General features: G+C 37.6%; 2 protein-coding genes across 2 annotated transcripts; one reads left to right on the forward strand and one right to left on the reverse strand.

Annotated features, from left to right (window-relative positions):
• Positions 1–728: 728 nt before the first annotated feature.
• Positions 729–6,629, reverse strand: LOC103480060 (uncharacterized). The gene is made up of 4 exons (XM_081598671.1): positions 6,506–6,629; positions 6,374–6,428; positions 5,376–5,436; positions 729–3,042 (listed from the first exon to the last, which is right to left on the reverse strand). Exon 4 carries the CDS (start codon positions 2,939–2,941, stop codon positions 1,280–1,282), a length of 1,662 nt encoding a protein of 553 aa, XP_081454797.1. The 5' UTR covers positions 2,942–3,042; positions 5,376–5,436; positions 6,374–6,428; positions 6,506–6,629; the 3' UTR covers positions 729–1,279.
• A 3,183-nt stretch (positions 6,630–9,812) lies between these two features.
• LOC103480059 (uncharacterized) lies at positions 9,813–22,290 on the forward strand. Its single transcript, XM_081598411.1, has 3 exons — positions 9,813–9,908; positions 10,390–10,491; positions 17,835–22,290. Exons 2-3 carry the CDS (start codon positions 10,398–10,400, stop codon positions 21,533–21,535), a joined length of 3,795 nt encoding a protein of 1,264 aa, XP_081454537.1. The 5' UTR covers positions 9,813–9,908; positions 10,390–10,397; the 3' UTR covers positions 21,536–22,290.
• Positions 22,291–26,435: the final 4,145 nt, after the last annotated feature.

Genomic DNA, 26,435 nt, shown 5'->3' on the forward strand with positions numbered 1-26,435 from the left:
GATTGTAGCGATTCCTCTTTAACGTTCATCCTCAATCTGCTGCTGATTCATGACGCCATTTCTGTTTCTCAGGCGCCAGCAGCCGAGCAAAATGCCTCAGAGGTTGTGCCTTGTGTTTTCTCACACGCTGCTTAGAAGATCCGGTGAAACCCAAAAAATGCCTTCAATAACTTAATCAGGGAAACAATTAAAAGAAAGGTGTCCGAAGTATAATTTACAGGGAAATAATCTAAACTATTTCAAAACATACAGTGGTTCGACAGTCCAGCAGGTGGATTACGGCGCCAAATTACTTCTTCTTCTTGTGATTAATGGTATGTGGGAGACCAACCACCATGGTACATTACCGCCACCAACTGGACTGGTTCGGTGGCAGGAAATCAACAGGAAAAAAGTAAAATAACTCAGGTATATTACTAATAATGCTGAAATTAAGTAGGTAAACCAACATTAGCTGACTAAATTGTCTCTATTTTACCTTTTATTTTACCTGAAACACTTTCATTTATTTTCAATTGTAAATTTGTTGCCCATTTTTAGTATTTTCTTTAGATGTGTACTTTCTGATTCAAGATGTGAGGCACATGCTGTACATTTCCGGCAGGTTGCAATTACCATATACAGACCCATTAAATAAATTAAAATATCACAAATTAATTGCTAATTTATTTTAGGAACATTTTTGCTAAGCCTTAGGGGAAACATTATAAATATTAATTACACAGAGATGGATGTTATAAAGCATTTATTTCTGATACTTATGAAGATTTTCCACTTGCAGGCAATGCTTACATGTTTAAAATTAGAATATTACATCAAACCATTAAAAATAGAAAAACTAACAAATAAGAGCTGAGAATTGAGCAACAGACACTTTGTACAATGCCATTCACAAAGATTGAAGGTAGAAGTCCACAAGGTATATCAGGCTCTTGTATTGATAAAAATGGGGTTTCACAACTCTGACGTTAAAATGTATAACCGAGACAGGTGGGAGGTTCAGGTCCTACCAAGATCAGAAATCACTCTGGCAATGGCCTAACTTTCTTAAACAATATTCTTTGATTCTTTTTATCTTAAAGCGATTGAAACTTAATGAATACATAAAACAAAACAGAAATATTACATTTTATGTGTCCTGAGGTTTTGAAAATTTTCATCATATATTTAGGGTGCCAGGGCAGCTTTAAACAAAATGAATTGTTTTGAAGAAATGCTAAGAGAGTAGTAACTGTACTGCAGAATTAAAATCTAGAAGACCTTGGGACGATCTGGGGATTTAAGGTCTCACATCAAGTGACTCTTGTCGGGGGAGAGATTTTTCTCCTTTCTCCACTTTAGCCATGATTTCTGCTTTTTGTTTCATTTTCATCAGTGACTCAACTCGTTGTTTCCAGCCTGGTTTGGCCTCCTGTTTCTCTCCTTCAATCAGCATATCAATGTACTCTGGAGCGGAGAGAGGATTGGGCTTCAGTGCTATCTCCTTCAGTCGGTTCAGACACTTTGCTGACATGTCTATTAATTTATTCACCTCATTCTGCATGATACCATATTCATCCTTTAGTTTTCTCATCAGTCCCTCAACAGTCATCTTCTGCCCTGTGGCCTTTTCATAGTTTTCTTTCAGGTCTTTGGCTGTCCGTTTCTCTGTAACCTCTATATATTCCCACCTGTACTTTTGGTTGAAATGAACATTCCAGTAACATTTCCCTTTACACTGAGTGCAGTATCCATTGCTGTCCATTGCTGCACATCCTCTTTTATCAGCATCATTTGGTATTGCACAAGGGTAATGACAGGTGACCTGACACTGCTGACAGTTGGTAATGTAGTTCCCAGTACCCGAGATATCAAATTGTTTCGGTTTTTTCACAGTGACATAAAACTCAAATTTCTCATTTCTACTGATCTCGGCTTCATTCTCTTTGATTTTTTCTCTTGTCTCTCTGATCTCCTCCATTTTGGCCAAACCAAGTTTAACCTGAAGCTGCAGATTCTCAACTGAAACCTCCAGCTGTTGTCTTTCTCTCAGGACCTCATTTGTCAGTGTCAAACTTTTGGTTTCTATCTGATTTAGAGCAGCAAAAAACTTTTTCATGCTTTTTGTTCCCATGTTCCAAAACATCTGATCAAAGTTTTCATCATCATCATCACTCAGGGTGTCTGCTGCAGAGGATTTACTGTCAGCAAACAGAGCAGAGTTGTTAAATTTGAAGTGAACTGGAAGACCATCTTTCCCTTTCGGACTTGGTACGCCTGATTCTTTGATGGCTTCTAGAACTGGAGGCTTCTGACCATCTGCAAATGTCACCAGGATCCTGATGTTTTCTGCTATATCTTTGCCAAAGATGGAGAGAATGGAATCAAAGACATATTTCTGTGTTGGTGTGAGACGAGCTAAAGCTGCCTGAGCTACGAAACACACAGCATCAATGTCACTAACCCCGTCTTTACTAGTGAAGAGGTTACGGAGCTGCTCTGTGATCTCCCTGTCTCTGTCTATTCCTCTGGTGTCTCCAAAGCCTGGAGTGTCTATGATGGTCAGAGAGAAGGGAACCTCAAATCCGTCCCTGTGGTTGAGTTTGTACACAGTGACCTCAGAGGTCTGACTGTGAGCTTGGGATTTTGTCTGACCATCATCCACTAAGCTGAACCGATACGAGTCTGACCATTTAACACCTAGCATGTAATTTATCATCCCATTGATGAGGGTTGACTTCCCAGAACCCGTGGCTCCAAGAACCATCATGGTATGACTTTGTTTAGCAGCAACTTTGCTTTGTTCTCCAAACCTGAAGAACCTGCATCCCTTTATTCCAATGTTCTCCTCCTTCAGAGGAACTTTATAAAAAGGCAGCGGTCCTTTCTGTGGCTCCAGCTTTGTGCTCTCAGCTTTAACGGCATCAGAAAGCCTGTTTGGCTTTTGTTTAAAGATGTTCATGACTTGTTGGAGATTATCTTTGGAAAAACTAAATTTTTATCCAGGTGACACAAAAAAAGACGTCGTAGTGTGAGACTTCAGATCCTTTTTCACAGCCAAATCTGTAAGAAGGAATCAGAAATGAACACATTTAAAATTCTTAAGCACTTTCTTTCATATAAGCTTAATGCTAAGATACGTTACTTTTGAAAACACTGTTACAATTCAAAAGTTATGGTCATGTTTAAGTAAAATGATGGACATCTGCAATTTTCATAGGGTCAAGAATATTTCCAATTGCCAGAAAGTGGTTCATTTGGCGAAGAGTGAATACCCAATCAAACTCTGATGTGGACCAAAAAAACAAACTCTAGTCTACCTACAAAGCTCATCTGGGTTCAGTTGAAGTAAATTCTTGTGCAGATTGAATTTATGTGTGGATGCAAACGGATCGGAGACCACTCCAAAAGCACGAAGTGGACTGTAGTGTGGAGAACTCTGGGCAAGTCCAACCAAACTGCTAAAATCTGATGCTACTCCGTTTTTGTTTACATCTTGCAAAGGAGGAAGTTGTGCTCATGAGAATGCTATTTTGTGTTAATCTGTTTGCAGTCTAAACAGAGGAGTTGCCTACTCCTTACCTATTGTATGCCTTGGAGTTAGATCAGGCTGGAAATGCACACAAACACTTAATTTGACCTTAGGTACCATTGGTATGAAGACTGTTTATAAATCTCAAACTGCTCTCAAGTTAAGCTCAATAAACTTTTTCTTGCGGAAAAAATATTTGTTCATAATTCATAAATTTTATTTTTTTGGGGGGGATTGGTCCACATCATTTGGTCAGCCACTTTTCCACTCAATGCAAAGTTTTGCTTCGGTTGGCTTTGAACCTCGAAGGAGTTCACCAAAATACTTTTGCATATTCCATAATTTTTCTACTAATTAGCATTATATTGACATTTTAGTTTTCCAAAATTTGCCCAATTAAGCATGATTCAAAGATTTAGTGATGATGTCCTCCACATCTAGCAGTTGTGGAGAAGATCATTAAAATGTGTTTCCTATAATACCACTTAGTGGTCAAATTTAACTAACTTTTTTACCAATCTTAGAGAATGCAATTTTGCATGTCTATTTTTTTTACTTCATCGAGTTTAAATGTGAGAAATATGGCCTCAGGGGTTTTGAACATCCCCAACAAGTTTGGTGAAAATCTGTCAAGTCATTATGCAGGCCAACATTTTGGCCCATGTAACACACCTCGTCTCCAAAACTATATAAAAGTTAATACATCTTGACAATATATCATCCATAATTAGGATCTGAATCTAAATTCCTGTTGTGCAATGAAACTTGGTGGAGATACACCCAATTAACCTTAATGCTGGCTAGCACTGAAATGTTTGATGTTGCTTCATTACATAATTTTCAAAACTGTTCTGATTTTTTCCATTTTGATTTATTGTCTCAGTCAATAGATTTTATATACCAAGTTTCATGTCTGTCCAGCTTACAATGTGGGTGGAGTAATCAAAACTGGGTTTTGTCTTTGGTGAAACACAATAAAGATGTAGGTAGGTGGAAATGGGTGTGGCCTGTGTCACATGATGCAGAATCAGTTAACAGTTAATGTTGATTTTTAAAGTTCTTGTGTGACATTTTTTCAGGAGTTAATAGCCAAAATGCATTGTCCTTTGCAATAATTGCCTCTAGGTAATGGGGGATACAATTCATTTTTCTTTTATCTGAATTGCAGTAAAGTTTATGTTAAGTTTGTCAACTTAGACTGCCTTACAAATTTTCCAGCATTTCCTGCTACAGCTTGGTATGCCCGAGCCTTTTTAGAAAAACAATAAGAAAAATTTGTGTAAATAACATATGGCTGGTTTATTTTCTTTTGCAGGCCTGGAGCCCTTTAATAAAGGGTTAGAGTTTCAGCGAGATCAGCATTCTGATCATTTATAGCAACATTTTGCTTTCCTGCATCATTCCTTCTGACTGGTGAAAGTAGTGATCATCGTTGCTCTTTTCCTCAGGCAGAAATATTTGGATGCCCAGTAAACCTGATGTTTAGCATTCAGGCCAACTCAAGCAATAAAGAACGTCTGTTTGATGAACCAAGAGAAGATCAGGATGGAGGAAAGTAAAAGTAGCTGAGGAGAATTTGATCTTTTCAGGCTTTTGTTGCTTAGATAGTTTAATGTTGCAAAAACTGCATAGCTCAAAAAAATGTGCTAGAGTTTGGTCTCATTTGGCTAAGACCTTGTGTGACCAAATAACTCCCAGATAGAAAATTACAATTAAATTGACATCTACTGAAGTATAATAGCTCACACATTTATACTGCCTTACTTTTTACATATTTTGCATGTAACGTAAAATGTTATGTCATATTTCTACTCATAATTGGTTATTGTAGAAATGTTTTTATGTAAAGACTGTGGTTTCTTACCTGTTAAGACATAGGATGGATGCCTTCAAATGTTTTAACCCAAATCGGCAATTGTGACCGTCTGCAGATTAAAGGAATGGAATAGTTTTAGGATCACTTGTAGCGACAACCTCTGTAACCTACTTACAGAGGTTATAATCAGTCAATAAAGTTCATTTGTATAGCACATTTCAGCAAATAGACAGTTCAAAGTGCTTAACATTGAAAAAAATTGTCATAAAAGACACCACACAGAAAACCAGTAAACATTACATTGTGTCGATTGTCATCGCTACACATCAAAATGTTAGTCAAAGTGTAATTTTTTATGGTTCAAAGCCGGGTTTTAGTCTAGCTTTAAAGTAATATAGTATTTCTGCCGTTTTGCAGTTTTCTGGAAGTTTGATCTAGATTTGTGGTGAATAGAAGCTAAATGCAACTTCTACATGTTTGGTTTTGATTCTGGGTGCAGAGCAGAACCAGAAACAAACAAAAAAAGAGGGTTGGACTGGTTTAAATGTTCTGTTAAAATTAGAAAATGTTGTTGCTCAAAGCTGACATGTCAGTGCGTGACCTCTTTCTGCAATCAGCCTCTGTTGCACAAAACAGTTTTTCACTATGCATTAAAATTTACATTTTTAACATAAATCACAAAGTCTGAGACAGGAAACCCCTTTTAGACTAAAAAAGATTAAATTAAAATCACAATCTGAATAATGTTTATGTGAGATATAGCTATAGGGTGCAAGTCAGGTGATGGTTTGGCAATGCACATTTCAGGTGTTGTCACATCATTTTAAATCATTTTATATAAGAGTGAATCCAAGATGGAGGCTGTAAAAACCTGAACATCACAACTTGATGAGTTTTAATACTTTTAAAATAAGAGATTTTTCATCACCAGGCCATTAACAGAGAAAATGTATGCCTGATGCCTATTTGTCACACCAATGACATTGCTGATTATTTGGTCATTTTTTTCAAACAAAAGTGAGGAAGACGGAGAAACTAGAACAAACCTGTTGGCTTCTCTGCTCAGTCCAGTGGTTAAAGACTGCAGTTTGTATTCACTCACTAAAAATATTAATAGAGAAAGCATTAGACAACAGAAATCTATAAGCAAACATGTTGAACACAGTGAAGATACACACCACTCAGGTTGAAGTGCAGCAGAAAGTGAGGGAGGGTGGGAAGAACTTGCTGAATTTTTTCTGCTTTTATGCAAATCCGTAGGCCCACCCAGTTCCACTTACCATGAAACCAAAACCATCCAGGTCCTGATAAAATGCACACACACCCTTATTTCTCTTACCAGTGCTGTCTCCAGAATTGGGAGATAATCAAGTTGGACAGTTGCAGAGTTTAGAACATTAGCTCAAGTTGGATTGTTCCATCTAATACTTGAAAAAAGAAACATTTAACTGCCAAGTTAACTGGAATCATCCAGTGCACTGTTGACATACAGTATATAACATTTTTAATTTGTGGATAATGTTGAGACCTACATAACTGTGCAGGCTTGAAAAGTTACAGCATAACCTGCAGCAGCACTGAGAAGAAATGATATTTCACAGAAAGCAGAGCTGGATGAAAAGAACCACAAACTGAGCAGCCAACAATAATACTGAGTTGCTCCTCTATTGCAAGGACATCCTGATACTTTTGACTACAGACATTTCTGCACAGATAGAGGTCGATTAAAACCCTGTGAATGTTGGTTGAGATAAATCAGAGGTCTGCCTCTCTGCTGAATGTTCAGTTTGGAGTAAACCTCCAAAAGAAAGCTCACTTTTACCCTCTAAGTCAAATCTTCAGTCTGGAGGCAAGAATCAGGTTTTATCTTTTTAAAATTATTTTAAACTGAAGTCAAAAGTTTATGACCTCAGTTTGCTTTTACTGTGTTTGAGACAACAGATATTCAAAATGAAACTCTCATGAAAAGATAAATTGTGTTCTGGTTCACAGATTGCACAAAATGTTAATATGTGACATGCCCCTGAGTAAATCTGAAAGTGAAAGACGAATTTCTCCCCTTCCTGTTAGATTCTTTACACTTCACAGATTTATTTTAGAGTAACTGATTCAAACGTACCAATTTATTAGTCAGAAATCAAAATCTATCAGCTTTTCTGGTTTTCAAAAACAACAGACTCAAGAAAAGTGGATGCTTTAAAATCAGTAACTCGATGCAATCAGCTGGATTTTCTGCAGAAAACTATTTCTGGTGGATCTTCAGACTGAAAACACAAATGCAGTAAACCTATTCTTCACAATGTCCATAAGCGTAATAAAAATTAACCGTAAGTTCATCGTCCACAAAAGACCAGAAAAAAATAAATTTTCATTTTACAGAAAGTTTTAGTGAATTTTAATACTAAACTAAACTTGATCCCACTGTTTGATAACTTTGATCAATTCAGAATGATTTTTAGTTGACTTTGAATTTATTTGTATGAGTGGATTAAAATTACTTTTTGGTAAAGTTCTCCAAGGTGACATTTTGTGAGTCGGGTGCATATGAAGAAATTAAACTGATTTGAATTAAATACATAAAAAAGTAACAACATGTGAATAGATCTGTCACCATTAATTTTTTACTGTATGATAAACTGTTCCAGATGTTCTCAACAAACAATAATATTGTTCTTTTGAGACCATTTTTGAAAGTTATATAATGGTAATGACGAAATAATAATGCAACACATTCTCGAAGGTAATTAAACTTTAAATTCTAAAGTTTAATTACTGGAACTGGACGACAGTATTAATATCCAGAATAGGCTTGTCGCAATAAACGATAAATCAATTAATCGGACGATAAATTAAACCTATCAACCTCATTTTAATTATCGTCTCTTCCGGCCTTTTTTCTTTCTGTTGATGACACTGAATGAAAAAAGGCTCAACTCCAGTGCTCTCCAATGACCCTTCCTTGATCATTTCCTTAGTCTAATGTCCAGCGTTTCAGCTGTTTGGGATTCCCCTCCATAATTTCCCCTCAGAAAGCACGGAGGAGAATCCGCGCTCTGATTGGCTACCTGTCACATTCAGCGTTAAGCTCACAGTCGGGGAAAACCCCTGATTTAGATCGGAGCGGCTACGACGATCTACCGTGACACACCAACACCGCAGGATCGGTTAGATCGGCCAACGATCTACGATTATCTTAAGGGGAAAATAGGGACAAAAAATGGTGTAGAGTGATGAACTATTGCATTAGGTAGAAGGATGTGCCGGTTTTCTCTATTTAAATCTAATGATTACTGAAGGATAATATACATACGGACTTCATAATCTGCACTCTTTTGGTTGAATGCAGTATTTATTTCCACTTTGGCTTTATCTTGTTTAGTTTTTATTCAAGTACGTTTTTGTTAATGGAGACTGAGAATCCATTTTATGTTTTTTTTTTATTGTTTTGTTTATTTAGTTTATCAGTTCCAGTGTTATGTGTTATTTTGAAAATTAAGTGCATCTATCAGGAGTCATTTCCATTAAATCAGTGTCAAAATGTCTTGAAACAATATTATCGTTTATCGCAATAATTTTTTAGACAATTAATCGTCCAGCAAAATTTGTTATCGTGACAGGCCTAACCCAGAATAAATAAAACTAATGAATTTTGAAGTCTTTTAAAAAAATGCTTTTCAAAATGAGGTCTAATCGAGACCAAAGTACCAAACTGAAGACTTATTGTCCAGTTTTTGGTAAAAAGAGAGAAACAAAGAGAAACGATAAATCATGCCAATGGAAATGCTTGAGTTTGTTTTAAAGTATCATCCGATTAATTATTGAGCAGATTGTTCAGTTTGTTTTAATGGGTCCGTTTATTCAAACTGAAACTGAAAGAACTATTCTGGCTGTTAAATATAAATTTCAGGATACCACTCCCATCTGCACAAAGGGCGCAGAATTAGAGACCGATACTCCATCACAGTAAACCTGAAAGTGAAAGACAAAGCTCTGTATTATCTTATAGATGAAGACCAAATACAGATTGTAAAAGTTATTGTACTGCAGTTCAACATGGTCTACATATTATAAAATTACACATTTCATAAATGTAACTCAAACATGGATATGTGACCCACAAAGTGCTTATCTATATGTAGATTGTTCTTTTACATGCTGCCTGCCTAATATAATGTGCCACTGATCACCTTATGGAAAATTAGCCTGAGAGATATTTAACATTGTGGAGCAGTTTTTGACAGACAACAATGAAATTTTAATTTACAACCAATAATGGATTATTTTACATTTGACATTTCAGTTTATCGAGATCTCTCAATCAGTTAACTTTTGTTAAATGATGTTCAGTCTTGCACTGTAAATATGATGAATAACTTGAAAATGTCCAATAAGATGCAGTTTTTACACTGGGGGGATTCTGCTGGCCATCCTGCTGGTCACACCATTTCTTGGAAATGAGCCCGTATCCTCTCAGCTCTGCCTCTCAGTAATGAATAAACATCTACGGGAGTGTCTCCGTCACCGAGAATAAAAGGCTGAAGAGGAAACTTCTGTCTCAAGACAACACAGGCACATTCTGCAGTAAGTATCCTTTCTTTCTTTGGGCTTTGCTTTAATCATAACTTAACAACAGTCCTGCAGGTTTTTAGGTTTTTTAAAGAGGAATAAAAAGGCATTTGTAACCGTTTCCATTTAGCTTAAATTTTAAATTTTTAGCATAAAAAGTGTGCATATACTGAAAACATCTAATTTGTTTACTCATGCTAACTACATTTTTCAAGGCATTTTAAATATTTTCTTTTTCAACTATCATTTGTTCTTCTGTAGTCAGTCCTCAATTTTAACTGTTAATGTTTCTGCCAGGATTTCCAAATGCATTTACAGTAACAGATCAGACTATTCATTTTGTTTTGGATAATGCTTAATTTATCATTTTGATTTTGTGCCGCCTATCACATCTTCTTAAGAGTTTTATAGATATCAGATTTTGGAGAACTTTTGATCAGATTGTCCCCAAAGTTTTCAGGTTTTTCTGAACAATAGTGTTACTCTTGTGATTTAGAAAACGAGATGGAGTCGGAGAAGATGATCGAGGTGGCTACTCTTGGCAGGCCATTCAGTCTTGGGATGCTGTACGACTGCCGTCAAGATAAAGTCATTCCTGGTAAAGATTTGCATTTTTTATATTTTCAAATTTGATTTATTATTGTAAATTGACATTACAAAAGAAACAAAATGAAACTGTTGCATAAACAAATAACAGCTAAAAAAATAGGCTGAAGTTGAGGTTTATACTACTGTATTCAATCCATACATCTATATGTTCAGTGGTTTATTAAAGAAAATATGTGTAATACAAATCTAATTTTTACTTGTCTATAGCTTTAGACATTAGTTGAGCTTAAGTTATACTCGAGTTACTCTCTTACATCTCAACACAAACATTCAAGATAAACATTGCTTGCCAAAATCCTGAAAAAAAACAAGCTTTAGGTGACAGGTTGACAAATCTTCTGGGGGTAAAGGTTAGGACAATCCCAAGGGCTTCTGAGCAACAGAGTGCCCTTTGTCATTTTATTTTTTTGTTCATAGAAATGAAAAATTGTGGCCCTGTGAATTACAAAACTGTTTTTAGCAGTAAATTTAAATGTTGCCACTCCCAGCATGCATCTATATTGGCACTGAACACACCCCTGACTCGTTCTGACTTGGTGCACTCGGCGGTGTTCAGCAGCAGTCAGTAGAAGACAAGAACGACTGTGGCAGTTACTATGATGCCAATAGTCAGGTTTTCAAAAAATACAGAAAGGGAGAGAGAAAAAGGTGAGTGTAAATTTGTAGCAGTTTTTCTCCAAGAGAAGTGGGCAGACTGTTTGAGATTGTCAACCATTTAGCATAGTTAGCTTAGCTACAGACTGCTGTTTGCCTCCTTTTCACTAGCATTTAATGAATTAAGGAAAAAAAATTACCAAGATATTCATATATTTAACTTACCACAGTACCTTTTATCATACTTAACAGATAAAACAGTCAGCAGCAGCTCTAACCCACGTCCCTCTTGACCCGACCTCTCATAAGTGAAATTAAAGCTGCAGTATGTAACTTTTATAATTTTTTTTAATGTTTGTTCAAACTGTCATTATTATGTGACAGTAGGCATTCTATTTAGATTTAAATAGAGTAGACCACCTAAAGCAATGGTGCACACTACACGATTTTTTGGCCCCATTTTCCCGTCATTACAATCTTAGAACGTTGGGTGTTCCAAGATTGTCCCTGGTGATTTTGTAACCGATCATCCATGGTGTGTTACAGTAGATCATTGTGGCCGCTCTGATCTAAATCAGGGGTTTTCCCCAACTAGGAGCTTAACAGTCCTAGTTGGGGAAATTACAGAGGGGAATCCCAAACAGCTGACACAGCGCAACCCAAAGTCCAGCGGACATTGGAGATGATATGTGGTATCATTGTTTATTCAACATTTTGAGGAAGAATATAGAAATGACAAGGGGAGGAGTTGGAGTCAAATTGCTAGCGCAGCTTAAGTTTTCAGCTGTTCTTCGTTAACGTGACATAAATAGGTTATAATGATTTTCATTCAGTCAGGACTTTACGCTGACTCTAGCCACATGCACCACAGGTAAAACATTGATTAATGCCTGATGTTAAAATTAGTTAACTGGACTTGTAGCCATTATTTTGTGCCCATGTGGCTGGACACCACACAGCACGACGAACCCGATCGAACCGTTATACCTGGGATTTCTGTCAGCCAAGGTGTCTCAGGTTTAGAAAATAAGCCGACAATCAGCCGACAGCTGTGTAGTGTCTGCTAGACGTTACACTGATGAAGGGAGGGTCATTGGAGCGCTTTTTTTTAACCTTTTTTCATTCAGTGTCATCAATAGAAAGAAAAAAAGGCAGAAAGAGACGATAAAGCCGATAATTAAAATGAGGTCGATAGGTTTAATTTATCGTGCGATTAATTGATTTATCGTTTATCGCGACAGGCCTAGTTGCATACTGCAGCTTGAATAAAATGCAACTACATAGCTTTTTTTAGAAGTCTGGATTGCTTTATGTGTATTTTTCACATTTCCTGTTACTGTTGCTTGTGGGAAGAGACATTTCAGTATCTAAAACTAATAGAAAAAACCTTAAGCAACCTACCTGCATAGTGTATGTGGATTGTTGCATTTAAAATTCATGAGCACTAAATATTGTGGTGGTAGTAGTATTGAACCAAAGAAAGCAAGCCAGTTGCCAACCTCTAAAAGGACACAACATAACAATAACAATAATAATAAAAAAAAACTCTTACAGTTTAAAAACAAACACACAATTTAAAACTAGATCCTGCTGGAGTTGAAAGCCAAGTAAAATAGATGGGTTTTAAGACGAGCTTTAAATGTGGACAGTGAAGGGGCCTCTCTAACCTGCAAAGGCAAGTTGGTCCATAACTTTGGGCCCATGACAGAGAAGCTCTGACCCCTCTGAGCTTCCTCCTGGATCTCCCTAGCCTTTATCCAGGTCCCTCACCGCCCCCCACCAAAGAATTTGCAGGCTACTTTGCACTGCCCATGATTTTATCATTAATATTACTATCACTATTGTAGATGTTTTGATTTTTATGCTTGTTTCGGTATTTATCATCAAAAATAAAGTCATGGGAATAGAAATTATTTTCACAGGCGTCTACGAAAAATGCAATGAACATTCAAGTTAAAATCTGTAGGCCTACAGATTCCAGTCAGAATGGAAAAATATTCTTGTTCTTTGCCATTTTCTAGTTGTTAAATATTCCACAAAATGAGCAGATAAAAGATGTTCAACATGCCAGTTTAAACTCTGAACTATTTGCAAAACGACTGAGCTCTGCAACATTAAAACATGGATAGAACTGTAACTACATTAATCATAACTCTTCTTCTCTTCAGTGTTTGTCGGTTTCTGGTGGTGCAGCTCTGTGCTGTCTTCAGGAGAATAGGACATCAGAGTATCATCCATAAAACTTCACCCACATGGCATTTATTGTGCAAACCAGAGCTTTCAGTGGAAAAACAAAAGTTCCAGATCTTTTTAATGCCATACAAATATGAGACAGAAACATGTATTATATCTTTATATAGACCTGACTATTGATTATAGATTAATAGTTTTACTGGACAGAAATTACAAAGAACAAATCTGGTTCTTAATCAAATCCTAATGAGTCAAACTGAAAGCGTCATGGCATCATCAGCCTTATGACATTAACACTGACATGAAAAATAATATTGAAGAAATAAATATATCAAATCTAATTAAAAACATAAATAAGTGATCAGTTCTTTACTGTTATGGTCAAGATATATTTATTCTCAGTATTAGATATGGTCTCAACAAACCCATGGCATTTCAACAATATTATTTTACCTTTTATCTGGAAATACCATCTGTTTATTCTTGCCACAGTCCTTTGTATTAAGTTTTGCTCGAAAGGTCTTGCCATACCAGTTTATTCCTCTGTAGTTTAGTTTAGTTTCTTAGTTTATTCTTGCATTTTGTTCTTCATTCATTTCCATTTAGTTTCCTTTGATTAGTATTATCCTCTCTTGGTTTATTGCTATGTCCACTTTAGTTTCTTTCCTGTTGGTATAGATGTATTTTATTGTTTATTGATGCTCACCATCAGTAATCTTCACTCATCACCTGCTGCGCCTCCTAATCGTCATGATGTGTTTCACATCATGTGTTGATTTTTCACTATTCAGCGTCGGATTCTCTGTTTTTATGGCATAATTCACATCTAGTTCATTGCTCTGTTTTATGTCCCGCTTCTCCTGTTTCAGATTTTACGCAATGTGCACGTTTTTTTTAAGCCCTTAAGGTACAGGGCGATCGTGAAATGTATTGATAAGGAAAAGGCAGACTGACATAAACCTTTTAAAACAACGGAAACGATTTCTGCATTCTGATTATTGAAATTTGAAAGTGCTGTGTTGTTCCATCACCCCCGTTTCATACCGGACCACTTACAGCTCCATGTTAACGCTATAAAATGAACGCTCTCTATCGTGGTATCACCCATGGAGGGATTTCTTTATTTAAATATGCTCATTTTTCAAAGGGATACAAAGTGAGGGGATCATGATTTTAGTAATTACATGCTTATAAGAGCGATTTTCTGTTGTCCTTGCATGGAAGCGGGCAGCTTTCAAACGTCAATAAAACACTTTTTACATAAGTTGCTGCTTAACAGGATCACAGAACAGGCAAAAATACCAAAGTGAATCATAGCAACGTCATCAGCCGGAGCTGTGCCAAAAGCTACAAACACTGAATAGAAGAGCTGCCATCGATACTGTTGCAGCCAAGCATGATTTAATGTTACACAATACAATTTTACCAAGTTGCTCAGTCTAAACTTGCATTGTTGTGCATTTAAGATGTAAAGTTGATCTTCGACCAAACGCCCCCCAAAGGAATCCCAGCGCCCCCCTTTTGTAAAAATGTTTGCCAGCGCCCCCTGCGGTCCTCTGAACCGCCCACGTTGAGAACCGCTAGCCTAGAGCAAATCATTTTTGCTCATGTCACAAAATAATTGTGTAAACCATTTTTTCTTTTTTTGCTCATCCAAAAGCCAGCCATCAGTAGCCATTAGTATTGATGTCTACTAATGGTTTTCAGGTCTCTGTTGGCTGTTGCAATTTGCAAGCACATTAAAGTTTAGTCATGGTGTTTCTCATTTTGTTTTCTGCCGAACTGCTGACAAAAATATTGTCAGCAGTTCGGCAGGTTATCTGTCCCACTCAGACATATATCCCTGCACAATTAGTGCAGCAACAAGGCAGTTCAAAGTGCAGGCTTTGTTAAGAGTGAAGTTAATTTGGTAAAGTCAGAAAAGGGTTTGTGAGCCTGTCAACTGTGGCAAATAAAGCCTGAGCATTGGTAATATTTTAGGTAATAAGCACTGAAACATTGTGTTGACCAACTAATAGTTCTTTAGTCTTGATTTTATTAAATCATTTGAATCATACAAGAACATTTGTTCTTGCATCATTCAGTGAGTTCATCAATGTGATACAGGTAAGAAAATTGCTTAATGTAGTCATTTCACTGCATAAGCCCAATGTCACCATGTCATCTGCATATTAATAAATTTTATATGCTCAGTATATATCCACTTTTGTCAATTCATTAATAGCATGATGTTCTAGTTTGGCAATTTATATTTTCACACAACAGTTGACTGTTTTTTCAAGTAGGACTGCTCTAGATATGAAAAACACAATTTCTCTAAAGCTTTCTCATACCCGTTTGTAAAGTATGCAGTTCTGAATTAAACCAAGGAGCCAACCTTCTAGTCCAGTGGTTCTAAACCTGGGTTCGGTCGAATTCCAGGGTTTCGATGACTCGGTCTCAGGGGTTTGGCGGAGCCTCTGCCGCTGAGGTAAAGACACACTTGTGTAAAGTCGTGATGACGCCCCGCTTTGCAATCACTTGCTGCAGAGGATCACGTTACATTGCTTAGCCAATCAGAGGATCACATTACATTGCTGAGCCAATCAGAGGATCATGTTACATTGCTTAGCCAATCAGAGGATCACATTACATTGCTGAGCCAATCAGAGGATCGTTACATTGCTTAGCCAATCAGAGGATCACGTTACATTGCTGAGCCAATCAGAGGATCACGTTACATTGCTTAGCCAATCAGAGGATCACGTTACATTGCTTAGCCAGAGGATCACGTTGCATTGCTTAGCCAGTCAGAGGATCACGTTGCATTGCTTAGCCAATCAGAGGATCACGTTGCATTGCTTAGCCAATCAGAGGATCACGTTGCATTGCTTAGCCAATCAGAGGATCACGTTGCATTGCTTAGCCAATCAGAGGATCACGTTGCATTGCTTAGCCAATCAGAGGATCACGTTGCATTGCTTAGCCAATCAGAGCTGCGGAGGAGCCCTGATTGAAGCAGCTCCACTCTCAGCAGGGATTTGAACTTGTGTCTTTAATTACTTCAGCAAAGCTCACAGTTTTTACAGCTATTGGTGAACTTCTAAATCTGCTCTTTAGTCGCATCTTTTCGGGGTTCCTACTGCCTCTAGTGCCGTGGGGGTGGTAACAACTAATATAATTACATTACTAAATCTGAATACCACAGTCTTTATTATTTATAAATTTTTCATTCTCTTGAGAATGTAGAGCTAATTAAATGATCTAAACACTTTAAAGTGGTTCCAGTTTCTCTCGATGGCCAACCTGTTGAAACTGTGGCAAATTTTAAATACCTTGAGTCGTTCCTGGACACTCAGCTCAACTTTGTTGAAAACACTGACTATATTTTGAAGAACTGATTGATAGGTATTTTTCTAGAACCTACATAAAAGAACCACAGACAACGTGTATGAATTTTATAGCCAAGCTTTTGCAAAAGGAGAAAAACTCTGTCAACTGCTCCTCTGAGCCGTTCACAGAGCGTTCTGAAGACCTTTGGGTAGAGCTAGACTTTTATTATCAAGCAACAAAGAGGGAGGATAGGCACGATAGACAACAGAGGAAAAACAGCAAAGGTCGTAAAACATTTTACCCAAACACAGCAAAGGTCGTAAAACAATTTACCTAACCCAGTTCCAGATGTGATATCTGATCTACGGTCTGAGCCCGGTTCAAATCTCGGTCAAACTGTTTCACATGAAGATGAACATCCAGTTGTGACCCCCAGGTCAGTTACACTAAAGAAGAGAACACTTTAAACTGACTAACATTAGACTGAATATGAACTAAAGTAACAACAAAATGATAATACCAAAAAATCTCTATCACTGTTCTCAGAGACTCTACCTTTTAAGAAGACTTAGTGATCTTGGGGTGACTCCCTATGTCTTGAATTTGGGTGTGTGGGGAGGGGAGGGATCATATTGTATTTATCACTACAGAAGGGTTCAATGAATACGCATATGAAACTGGTGGGTTTGGTACCTCAAAAAAGGTTAGGAACCACTGATCTAGGGATAACTACCTTCCTTTAAAAAGGGCTACATTGTGTAATGCCACATGCAATCACGAACACTATGAAAATGAACATCAATTTGAAAAGGGCTACAGATTAAATTGTTGCCTTCTGCTGCATTTCTTTGGGATTCTGAGAGTTTTTACAGCATTGTCTGATGAGGATAGTTTGGAATACTCTTAACATAAACCCAAAGCTTACCAAAATGATGACAGCACATAGTTATAGGAAGTATTATTTCTTTCAATTCAATGTATGAACAAAGTCTAAAATATGATGACAAATGTAAGTGAATTATTTCCGTAAAGAATTGAGTGTAAGAAAGCATTAAAGGCTACATTTAGGCCATCATGAATGATTTAGTTCCTCACTATAATGATCTTATTGGTATTTAACACTAAATCAGATTTTTTTTTAAACTGCGATAAGATCTAAAACGTGAGTAGAACTAATTATGGTCATTTTTCCCACTAAAAATATAAATAAAAGTCTTCTCTCTGCTTCTACAGGACTAACTCTATGGGACCGTGATGACTTGGAAAAAGACAAAAGATCAATCCAAAAACCAAACAGTGAATTTGAGATGGTTGCTTCTGAATCTATTGAGGACAAATCTTCAGCCTTGGATGTTGAAGCATCTTTAAAAGCAAGTTTTTTAAGCGGCCTAGTTAAAGTTGAAGGATCAGCCAAATACCTCAATGATCAGATGACGTCCAAAAATCAAGCCAGAGTAACATTGCAGTACAAAGTTACCACAAAGTTCCAAGAATTATCAATGAATCATCTTGGAAGAGGCAACGTAAAGCATCCATATGTTTTTGAGAACAAAATGGCAACACATGTGGTCACAGGCATTCTGTATGGAGCTCAAGCATTTTTTGTCTTTGACCAAGAAAAATCAGAGACAGAAAATCACCAAGACATTCAGGGCAACTTGAAAGTTTTGATTGAGAAGATACCAAAACTAACTATTGATGGTAAAGGTTCATTACATATGGAAGATAAGGATACTGAAAAAATCCAGAAATTCTCCTGTAAGTTTCATGGAGACTTCCTGCTTGAGAAAACTCCAACCACCTTCCAGGATGCAGTAGCAGTCTGCCAAAGCCTGCCCAAGTTGCTGGGGGCCAGTGGAGAAAACGCCGTACCAATCAAGGTCTGGATGCTGCCTCTGACCAACTTAGATTCTTCTGCAGCTAAACTTGTCCGTGAAATAAGTGTTAGGTTAGTTCAAGAAGTACAAAGTGTCCTGGAGGAGTTCAGTAACCTAGAAATAAGATGCAATGATACAATGAAAAACACAACAACACAGCAGTTTCCACAGATCAACAAAAAACTTAAACGTTTTAAGAGTATGTGCTCTGAGTTCAGGCTAGGATTTCAACAAACACTAGCAAAGAAACTCCCATCAATCCGAGGAGGAGGAGAAGAAGAGTCTGAGCTCGCAGATGTCTTGAAGAAGATTCATTCCTCACCTTTCAACAGCAAAAACCTCAATGACTGGATTGACTGCAAAGAGAGAGAAATACATGTTCTGAAATCCTACACCAGGATGATGAAGAACACCAAAATCATCCCATCTCAAAACATCCTTGATGAAGAACTTCTCACTGCAGAGCATGCTGTGTGTTTTGTCTTCAGCTCACTGGAAAGAGATGAGCTATACCTCTCTGCTTTGTCAAACTACCTCAAAGGCAGAACCAAGTCAGAGGATTCACACAGTTATGATATTGAGAAGGAACAATGGTATCTCTCAAACAACTTGGCAGATGGAATGAGAACAAAAGTAAAACTTTTCAATGATTTTGCAGAGTCCAACACTGGGACCAAGAGCAAAACATTCCTGGTAGTAGGTCTAACAGATGAGAAACATGAAGGTTCAACCATTTATCTTTATAAAGATGGCTTGCCAATCAATAAGAACTTTGAGCCTCCTTCAAAGCCTGAAAGTGTGACGGCTGCTGATATAAACCACAGCAGTGTGACTCTGAAGGTTTCTCCTCCCAGGTTTGGAGCAGAGAGCGTCACATCCTACTCTGTTGAGTTCCGTGTCAGTGGACAAGATGGATGGAGACAGAGTGAACAAAAATCTTCAGAAATTACAGTGACCCAACTGCAGCCAAACACAGAGTACGTGTTCAGATGCAGAGCTGTGACCTCAGCAGGTGTTGGACCGGCCAGTGTATTCAATGATCCAATTAAAACTTTACCCTGCAGCCCTCCTGGAGAACCTCAAGGTGAACCAAACTCTTCTGAGATATCAGTGAGTTGGAAGAAACCTGCTGAGCTCGGACCAGATGTTCAGATCCTGAGCTACATTGTGGAATATGCAAGCAGAGCAGATAGTTCAAAAGTAGATCATCTCATCTGGAACCAATCAAGGTCAAAAGGTGAAAAGGCCATCATTTCAGGACTTCAGTCAGGAACACAATATGCAGTCAGGGTCACATGTGACTGTGGTGGAGCCGGCAGGAGCAAGGAAAGCAAGATTGTTCAAATTCGTACAACAAAGCTGGAATTTGCACGATTTGCTGAATATCTAAAAACTATTAGCAAGAAAACAAACTCAAGTCTCCCATCAGTCTATGAACTCCCACTGAGAGAGGATGACCTGGACATAGATGGCTGCAGAAGGTACATATATGGTAAGGAAAATCTAAGACCCAACCGCACCATCATGCTCCTTGGAGCAACTGGATCAGGAAAGTCCACTCTCATCAATGGAATGATCAACTTTATTGTTGGTGTTGAGTGGAATGACAGCTTCAGATTTAAACTGATCAAAGAGGAATTATCAAGATCCCAAGCTCACAGTCAGACTTCAGAAGTCACTGTGTATCAAATATACCACCAGGATGGGTTTAAAATCCCGTACTCTCTGACTGTTATTGATACTCCAGGCTTTGGAGATACCAGGGGAGTAAAACGAGACCAGGAGATCACAGAGCAAATCCGAAGAATTTTTACCTCTGCTGATGGCGTCACAGAGATTGATGCCGTGTGCTTCGTTACTCAGGCCTCTCTAGCACGCTTAACAGCAACACAGAAATATGTGTTTGATTCAGTTCTCTCCATCTTTGGAAAAGACGTGGCAGAGAACATTATGATGCTGGTCACTTTTGCAGATGGCAAGCAGCCACCGGTTCTTGAGGCAATAAATGTCTCTGGGGTACCATGTCCCAAAAATGACTTAGGATTTCCAGTTCATTTCAAGTTCAACAACTCTGCACTGCTTGCACATAATATACATCAAGAAAGCAGCAGCACTCATGAGAATTCTGATGAAGAAGAGGAGAGCTTTGACGAAATGTTTTGGAAAATGGGGATCAAAAGCATGGAGAAGTTCTTCACTTCATTGGGGAAAATGACATCCAAAAGCCTGCTGATGACCAAGGAAGTTTTAAAAGAGCGAAAGCAACTTGAGACAGCCATCGAAGGTTTGCAACCACAAATCAAAGCTGGATTAGCGAAACTTGAAGAAATCAAGAGAACCAAAGAAAAGATCAAGGAGCACGAAGCCGTCATCAGTTCAAATGAAAACTTTGAGATTGAAGTGGACGTTATTAAGCCAATCAAAAAACAGCTCACAGAGAAGGGAGTGTACATTACCAACTGTTCAAGGTGCTCAATAACATGCCACTACCCATGTATGATAGCAAAAGACAACGAGAAGCATGGCTGTGCAGCAATGAATAACGGAGGAGTGTGCACCGTATGTCCTGGAAAATGCATTTGGAATGTGCATTTCAATCAAACATACAGGTGGGAGTACGTCCAAGTGAAAGAGAAGACGACAGTACAAGAACTAAAAAGCAAGTACGAAAATGCTGCAAAGCAAAAGCTGACTACTGAGCAACTGATTCAGAGGCAAGAGGAAGAGATTGCTCACCTGCAAGACATAATGCTTTCTCTCATGGATCAGTCAGCCAACTGCATCACTCGTCTTCAAGAGATTGCCCTCAGGCCAAACCCTCTGGCTGCTCCAGATTACATCGATATGATGATCGAAGGAGAGAAAGCAGAGGCCAAACAGGGGTACCAGGCCCGAATCAAGTCTTTGGAAGAAATGAAGGAGAAGGCCATACTCATGTCCAAAATGTCAGGACAGGACAAATTCACAAAAACAGATGAGCAACTTTCTGTTGACAGACAAAAGGAAAGCAAAGGCCTTAAGGAGAAATTTCTAAATTTATTTGGATATTCAAAATAATGTCAGCAGGTCTACAGATTTATTAGAACAATTTTTAGCAGAATATAGTTTCAAGTAGAATTGTAAAAGTGGGATACTTTTTGCGCTTTTTAAGTCACGATCTGATTATTATGTATGCGGTGTTGATTTATGACTCAATTTAAAAGATGTGAGAAAAAAAGTTTTAAGATAAAATTCTTTTTATCAATAATGCCTGAAATATACAAATCAAAATATTGATGTAATTCTAATATTTCTAACAAAAATTTTAAACAATCACTGTTACGCAGTTATTTTAGCCAATAATGTCATAGGTTTCTGACTGTTCCTGTAGTTCATGCAAGTCAGTATATTAAAGCTGTTGGTGTCTACAAATGGCTGGATTTGTTATGTTGATGCTTTTGTTAGCAAATTAGATTAAAAAGAAAACTATGAATTTTGGAATTAGTTCTTTTGTCTTAAGCAGTAATTACATTTTTCAGCAATACCTGATAAAATTTAGTTTGTACTGATTTTCAGTCAACCTACTTCAGAATGCTTAGTGTATGAGAAAGAGGTCTTTTATATAAAAGTTGATAAAATAAAATGTGTAAAATGCATGTATCAGCAATTCATTTCTAGCATAATGAGTGATATTTTTGCTGTTTTTTTTTTCATTTCACTTAGAATGAAATAAAGGCCTGCAATGAAATAAAATGATCCTAATGTTAGAAAACCTTAAAAATATGATTATGTGTGCTTGAGTTGAACTAAAATAAAAATGCTTCAATACATTATTTTTTTCTGATTGTCTTTAAGGTCCTCTGTTCACAATTTAAGGGTAGAAGGTGCAGTTTTTAATGTTAAGTAAAGCTGTTCACCTATAAAACAAATTCTATGCATTTATAAGATGCATAGATTTTGTCTCCCAAGGAAAAATTTGGTTTCCAAAATGAAAATTTCTCTTTCACTTGCATGTGCTAAAAAACAAAGAGCCACAACCGTAGCAAAAAAATATAAAAATACATAAAATATTGTTGATGCTGAAGAATCAGAAGCATTGGAAAACGCTGGACCAACCCAAAATGTGCCAGTAGAGCATTATATTTAGGGGTCCGAGCCTGCGGAAGTGAGGGGACAGGCAATGCAAAGCATGGCCGCTCGCCTGTCCCATCGAAGTAGGAAACCATATTGATTTCACTCCGTTTTTCCATTATTCTTATATGTTCTGAAGCTGTTGGAAAAATGTGTTTGATTATCCTAGTTTTAGTGATGTTTAACCTTAGCATATAGAAAATATTAGTGATCATGATTGTTTTGAGTAGGCATCAATTTAGGTTAGATTTGGATTTCATATAAATATAATCTGATCAGTAGAAAATTTTTTTAAGATATGAGCACCATTTGATTAAAATTAGTCTAATAGTTTTTCATATTAAATCACATTCTTAATAAGTGTGTAAGTTACATATTAATCCAAAAATGTTTTAGTTCGTTATAAAAAAAGTAGAAAGCTAATCAGAAAACGTTGAGTGTAACAGATGTTTTGTATTGAAACTGTTCATGTCTGTTTTATAAGAGTTTGAAGATATTTTATGAAACGTGTGCCAATTTTTATAATCAAAATCTGCTGTTTGATGCACTGGATCAGAAGCGAGATCAGGAGAGCTCTGTGCATTCAGAAACCAGTTTGTAGGCAGTTTGGAAGAACAAGAAACAGATAGCTCAGGGGTGTCAAACTCCAGTCCTCGAGGGCCGGTGTCCTGCAACTTTTAGAAGTGACTCTGCTGCACCACACCTGAATAGAATAATTAGGTCATTAGCAAGGCTCTGGAGAACTGAGGAGGTAATTAAGGCATTTGATTCAGGTGTTTTGTACCTGTGGCACATCTAAAAACTGCAGGACAGCGGCCCTTCAGGACTGGAGTTTGACACCCCTGAGAGCTGATAAACTTCAGCCCCACTTTCTTGAGTAAAATGTTTCCGTATGAAATTAACACATCAATTGTTGCTACCCAGGGAAAATGTGCAGGGAGAACAGCTTAGACAGTGATGAATTCATCCCTTGGCCTTTGTAACGCCAGCACGGTTGCTGGCATACAGGCAACATGTAATGATGTTTGCACGCAGGCAGAGACCACATCTAAACAGTATGCTAGAACGCTTCAGACAGTACAAACAAGCCTTGGCATAAAGGTAATTGAGCTAAAACAGCTAATCGGATCGACAAGGTGTGACTGCAAAGCGCTCTCCGGAAACGCGGCTTCGTATTTTGCATTTTTTCTAAGATAATTAATGTTTTTTTGTTGGCAACGAACATTAGCAAACTCCCAGCAAGCCGAGGAGGAGAGGAAGAGTCTGAACTTGAGAGCACTTAGCTCACATACTTTAGATCAACAATAGATTATTTTTCTTCTTTTGCGCCTTTTATTTTGTTTGTATTTCCTTTTAATTCCCGTAAAGCACATTGTATTGGCTTGTTGCTGAATGTGTGCTATATGAATAAAATTATCTTACCTTACCTTTGCATCTTATGATCAGGCTGAGCTGTTGTGATTTATGCACTTGTTTTTTTTTTGTTTTTTTATTAAATTCTGGTTGATTGTGAAGTTGAACAGTTTTTGTTGTCTTGGTTTCACTTTTACATACGGAATCAGCAGACCTGGGGAAACAAGTTAACAATGACCAACAGATATATTTTTCCGGTCCGGTTGGTTCGCCATTACCATTTTGTCTGTCTGGATCTGGAAGTCCCACAGGATCTTAGCTCGGTCATTCTCCACCACTTTTGGGGGTGTTCCCCACTTTGATCTCTGGGCTTCCAGTCCATATGTTGCACAGATGTTCCTGTACACTATGCCCGCCACTTGGTTATGTCGTTGCATGTACGCTTTCCCTGCCAGCATCTTGCACCCTGCTGTTGTGTGCTGGACTGTCTCAGGGGCCTCCTTGCACAATCTACACCTTGGGTCTTGTCTGGTGTGGTAAATCTGAGTTGTTTGGCAGTTAGTGTTAACTGGGGATGTCGAAGTAACCATTCCTTCCACATTCTTTGCTTGTAGCCTCTCTGACTAGTTACCATAGTCTTAAGTGTCAATACTGAACACAACATTTGCATGTGTAATTTCAGGGTTTTTTCTGGACTTTAAAATAAACAGTAAAATACACAGTAATGAGCTGAGAGGTGATCATCTGAGAGAGAAGAGATACTGCAGAAATTAATTTTACAGCAAACCGTTGATTTACTTAATTGTTTTGAAGAATCTTTACAATTGGCAGAGAATCTGAAATATTTAATACTATCTACAAAATTCATCAAACGTGTGAATATTTTATTTAGTCTGTGTTCATCCCTTTGATCCTTTTTCAGTTAATGATTTTATTGTGTGTTTAATACATAGACAAACCATTTCCATTTCTATCTTATTTTTCCATGTTAATGATAAGATGCTTAAGGGATTAAAATAACTAAGAAAATCGGGCATTGCTGGGCGTAACTGCCCACTAGATGGCAGCAAATATCTATTCTATTAGTTATGAGTTATTAGTGGTAGCTATAAGCCATCTTGACATGGTGCTGGTTTCAGGTAAATATTTACCTGATACTAATGAGGAATTTCACATTTAATCACTTTGTGGAGCTGGAACCAATTCTTTCTAGATACAACCTTAACTTCATCCCTACAGAGAGGTTCATCAGAATATTCCTATTTCATGATATAAAGCAGTGAAGCTCTGTACTGGAGATGTACTGGGCGCCCCCTTCAGGAGGTAACAGTTACTCCACATGCAGAACATGGGAGATAATAAGTCATCAACATAATGATTTATCTGTCATCAGGCCTGGTATCACATGATATTAAACATGATGAAGCATTAGGTTTTCTGCTTACAGTCCAGTTGTCTTGGTGCGATTGACTGTAGTTTCAGTGTACCGAGTCTCACAGCAGGTTTACCTGCAGTCCATCCGTCAGTCAGTGAGGAGTTCTTACCTGGTGGAGCTGTCCTCAGAGAGCCTCTCTTCACTCAGACCTCCTGTAGTTTCCACACAGACCCAGCAGAGCCTGAACCAACACAGAGTCAAATCAGCATCAGCGTTCAAACTGGATTAACAGCAGCTGACTGAACAGCATTTAGATTCTTAATAAACCAAACTCATCTGATGTTCTGTTCCTTCCAGGTCAATCTGTGTTGTGGAGCGTTCAAAGACGATTGAAGCAGTGAAGTTGGACAAGGACACTTTGTCCAGTTTGGACAGAGATTCAGACCTTGAACCATCTGAATTGAGCTGTTGAGTCGTCCAGCTGTTTTCCAGAGACAAAGTACATTATGGGAACTTCTACTTTCATTACTTGTGTTCAGTTTGGTTGGTTTTTAATTATATGCTGGTGTAAAAGGAGCTTTGCACTGATTGATGGTGGAGTGAACACTTTAAAATTATATTTGTTTCTTGTGGTTTAAAAATAATGTCCATTGGTTACTGGTGGGGATTGGGCTTTTTAAAATCAAGTTATGTATTGGTTGATGGTGTAAAATGAGTTTTGTATTGGTTATTTAAAATGTGTTTTGCTTGGGGCTGTAGTGTAGATATTTAGAATGTTTTTTTGTTTTTTTACTTTTTAGTGGTGTAAAATGAGTCATTCATCCAGCAGCCAGTCATGTTTTGAGTTAAAAAATTTTTAGTTTGAAAATATCACTTGATAATTATGTGCTATTGAAAGATTAATACCTGAACACCTACTATAAAGTCTTAAAAACTGCAAACATTTTAAAAAGACTTAAGTAATGGTTAACCTGGGGTACAATCCTGGTGGCCCACCAGGCTTATAATACAGTGGGGGAAATCCTGAATGAGTTTTGCATTAGTTATTGGTGTATAATCGTTTATAATGAGTTGGTTTTGTTGGTTTAAGATGAGTTTCATAGTGGTTGTGTTGTGGGC

The sequence above is a fragment of the Poecilia reticulata genome, chromosome 17, assembly GCF_904066995.2.
Source record: "Poecilia reticulata chromosome 17, P_reticulata-male-v2, whole genome shotgun sequence".
In the NCBI taxonomy this organism is placed as follows: Eukaryota; Metazoa; Chordata; class Actinopteri; order Cyprinodontiformes; family Poeciliidae; genus Poecilia; species Poecilia reticulata.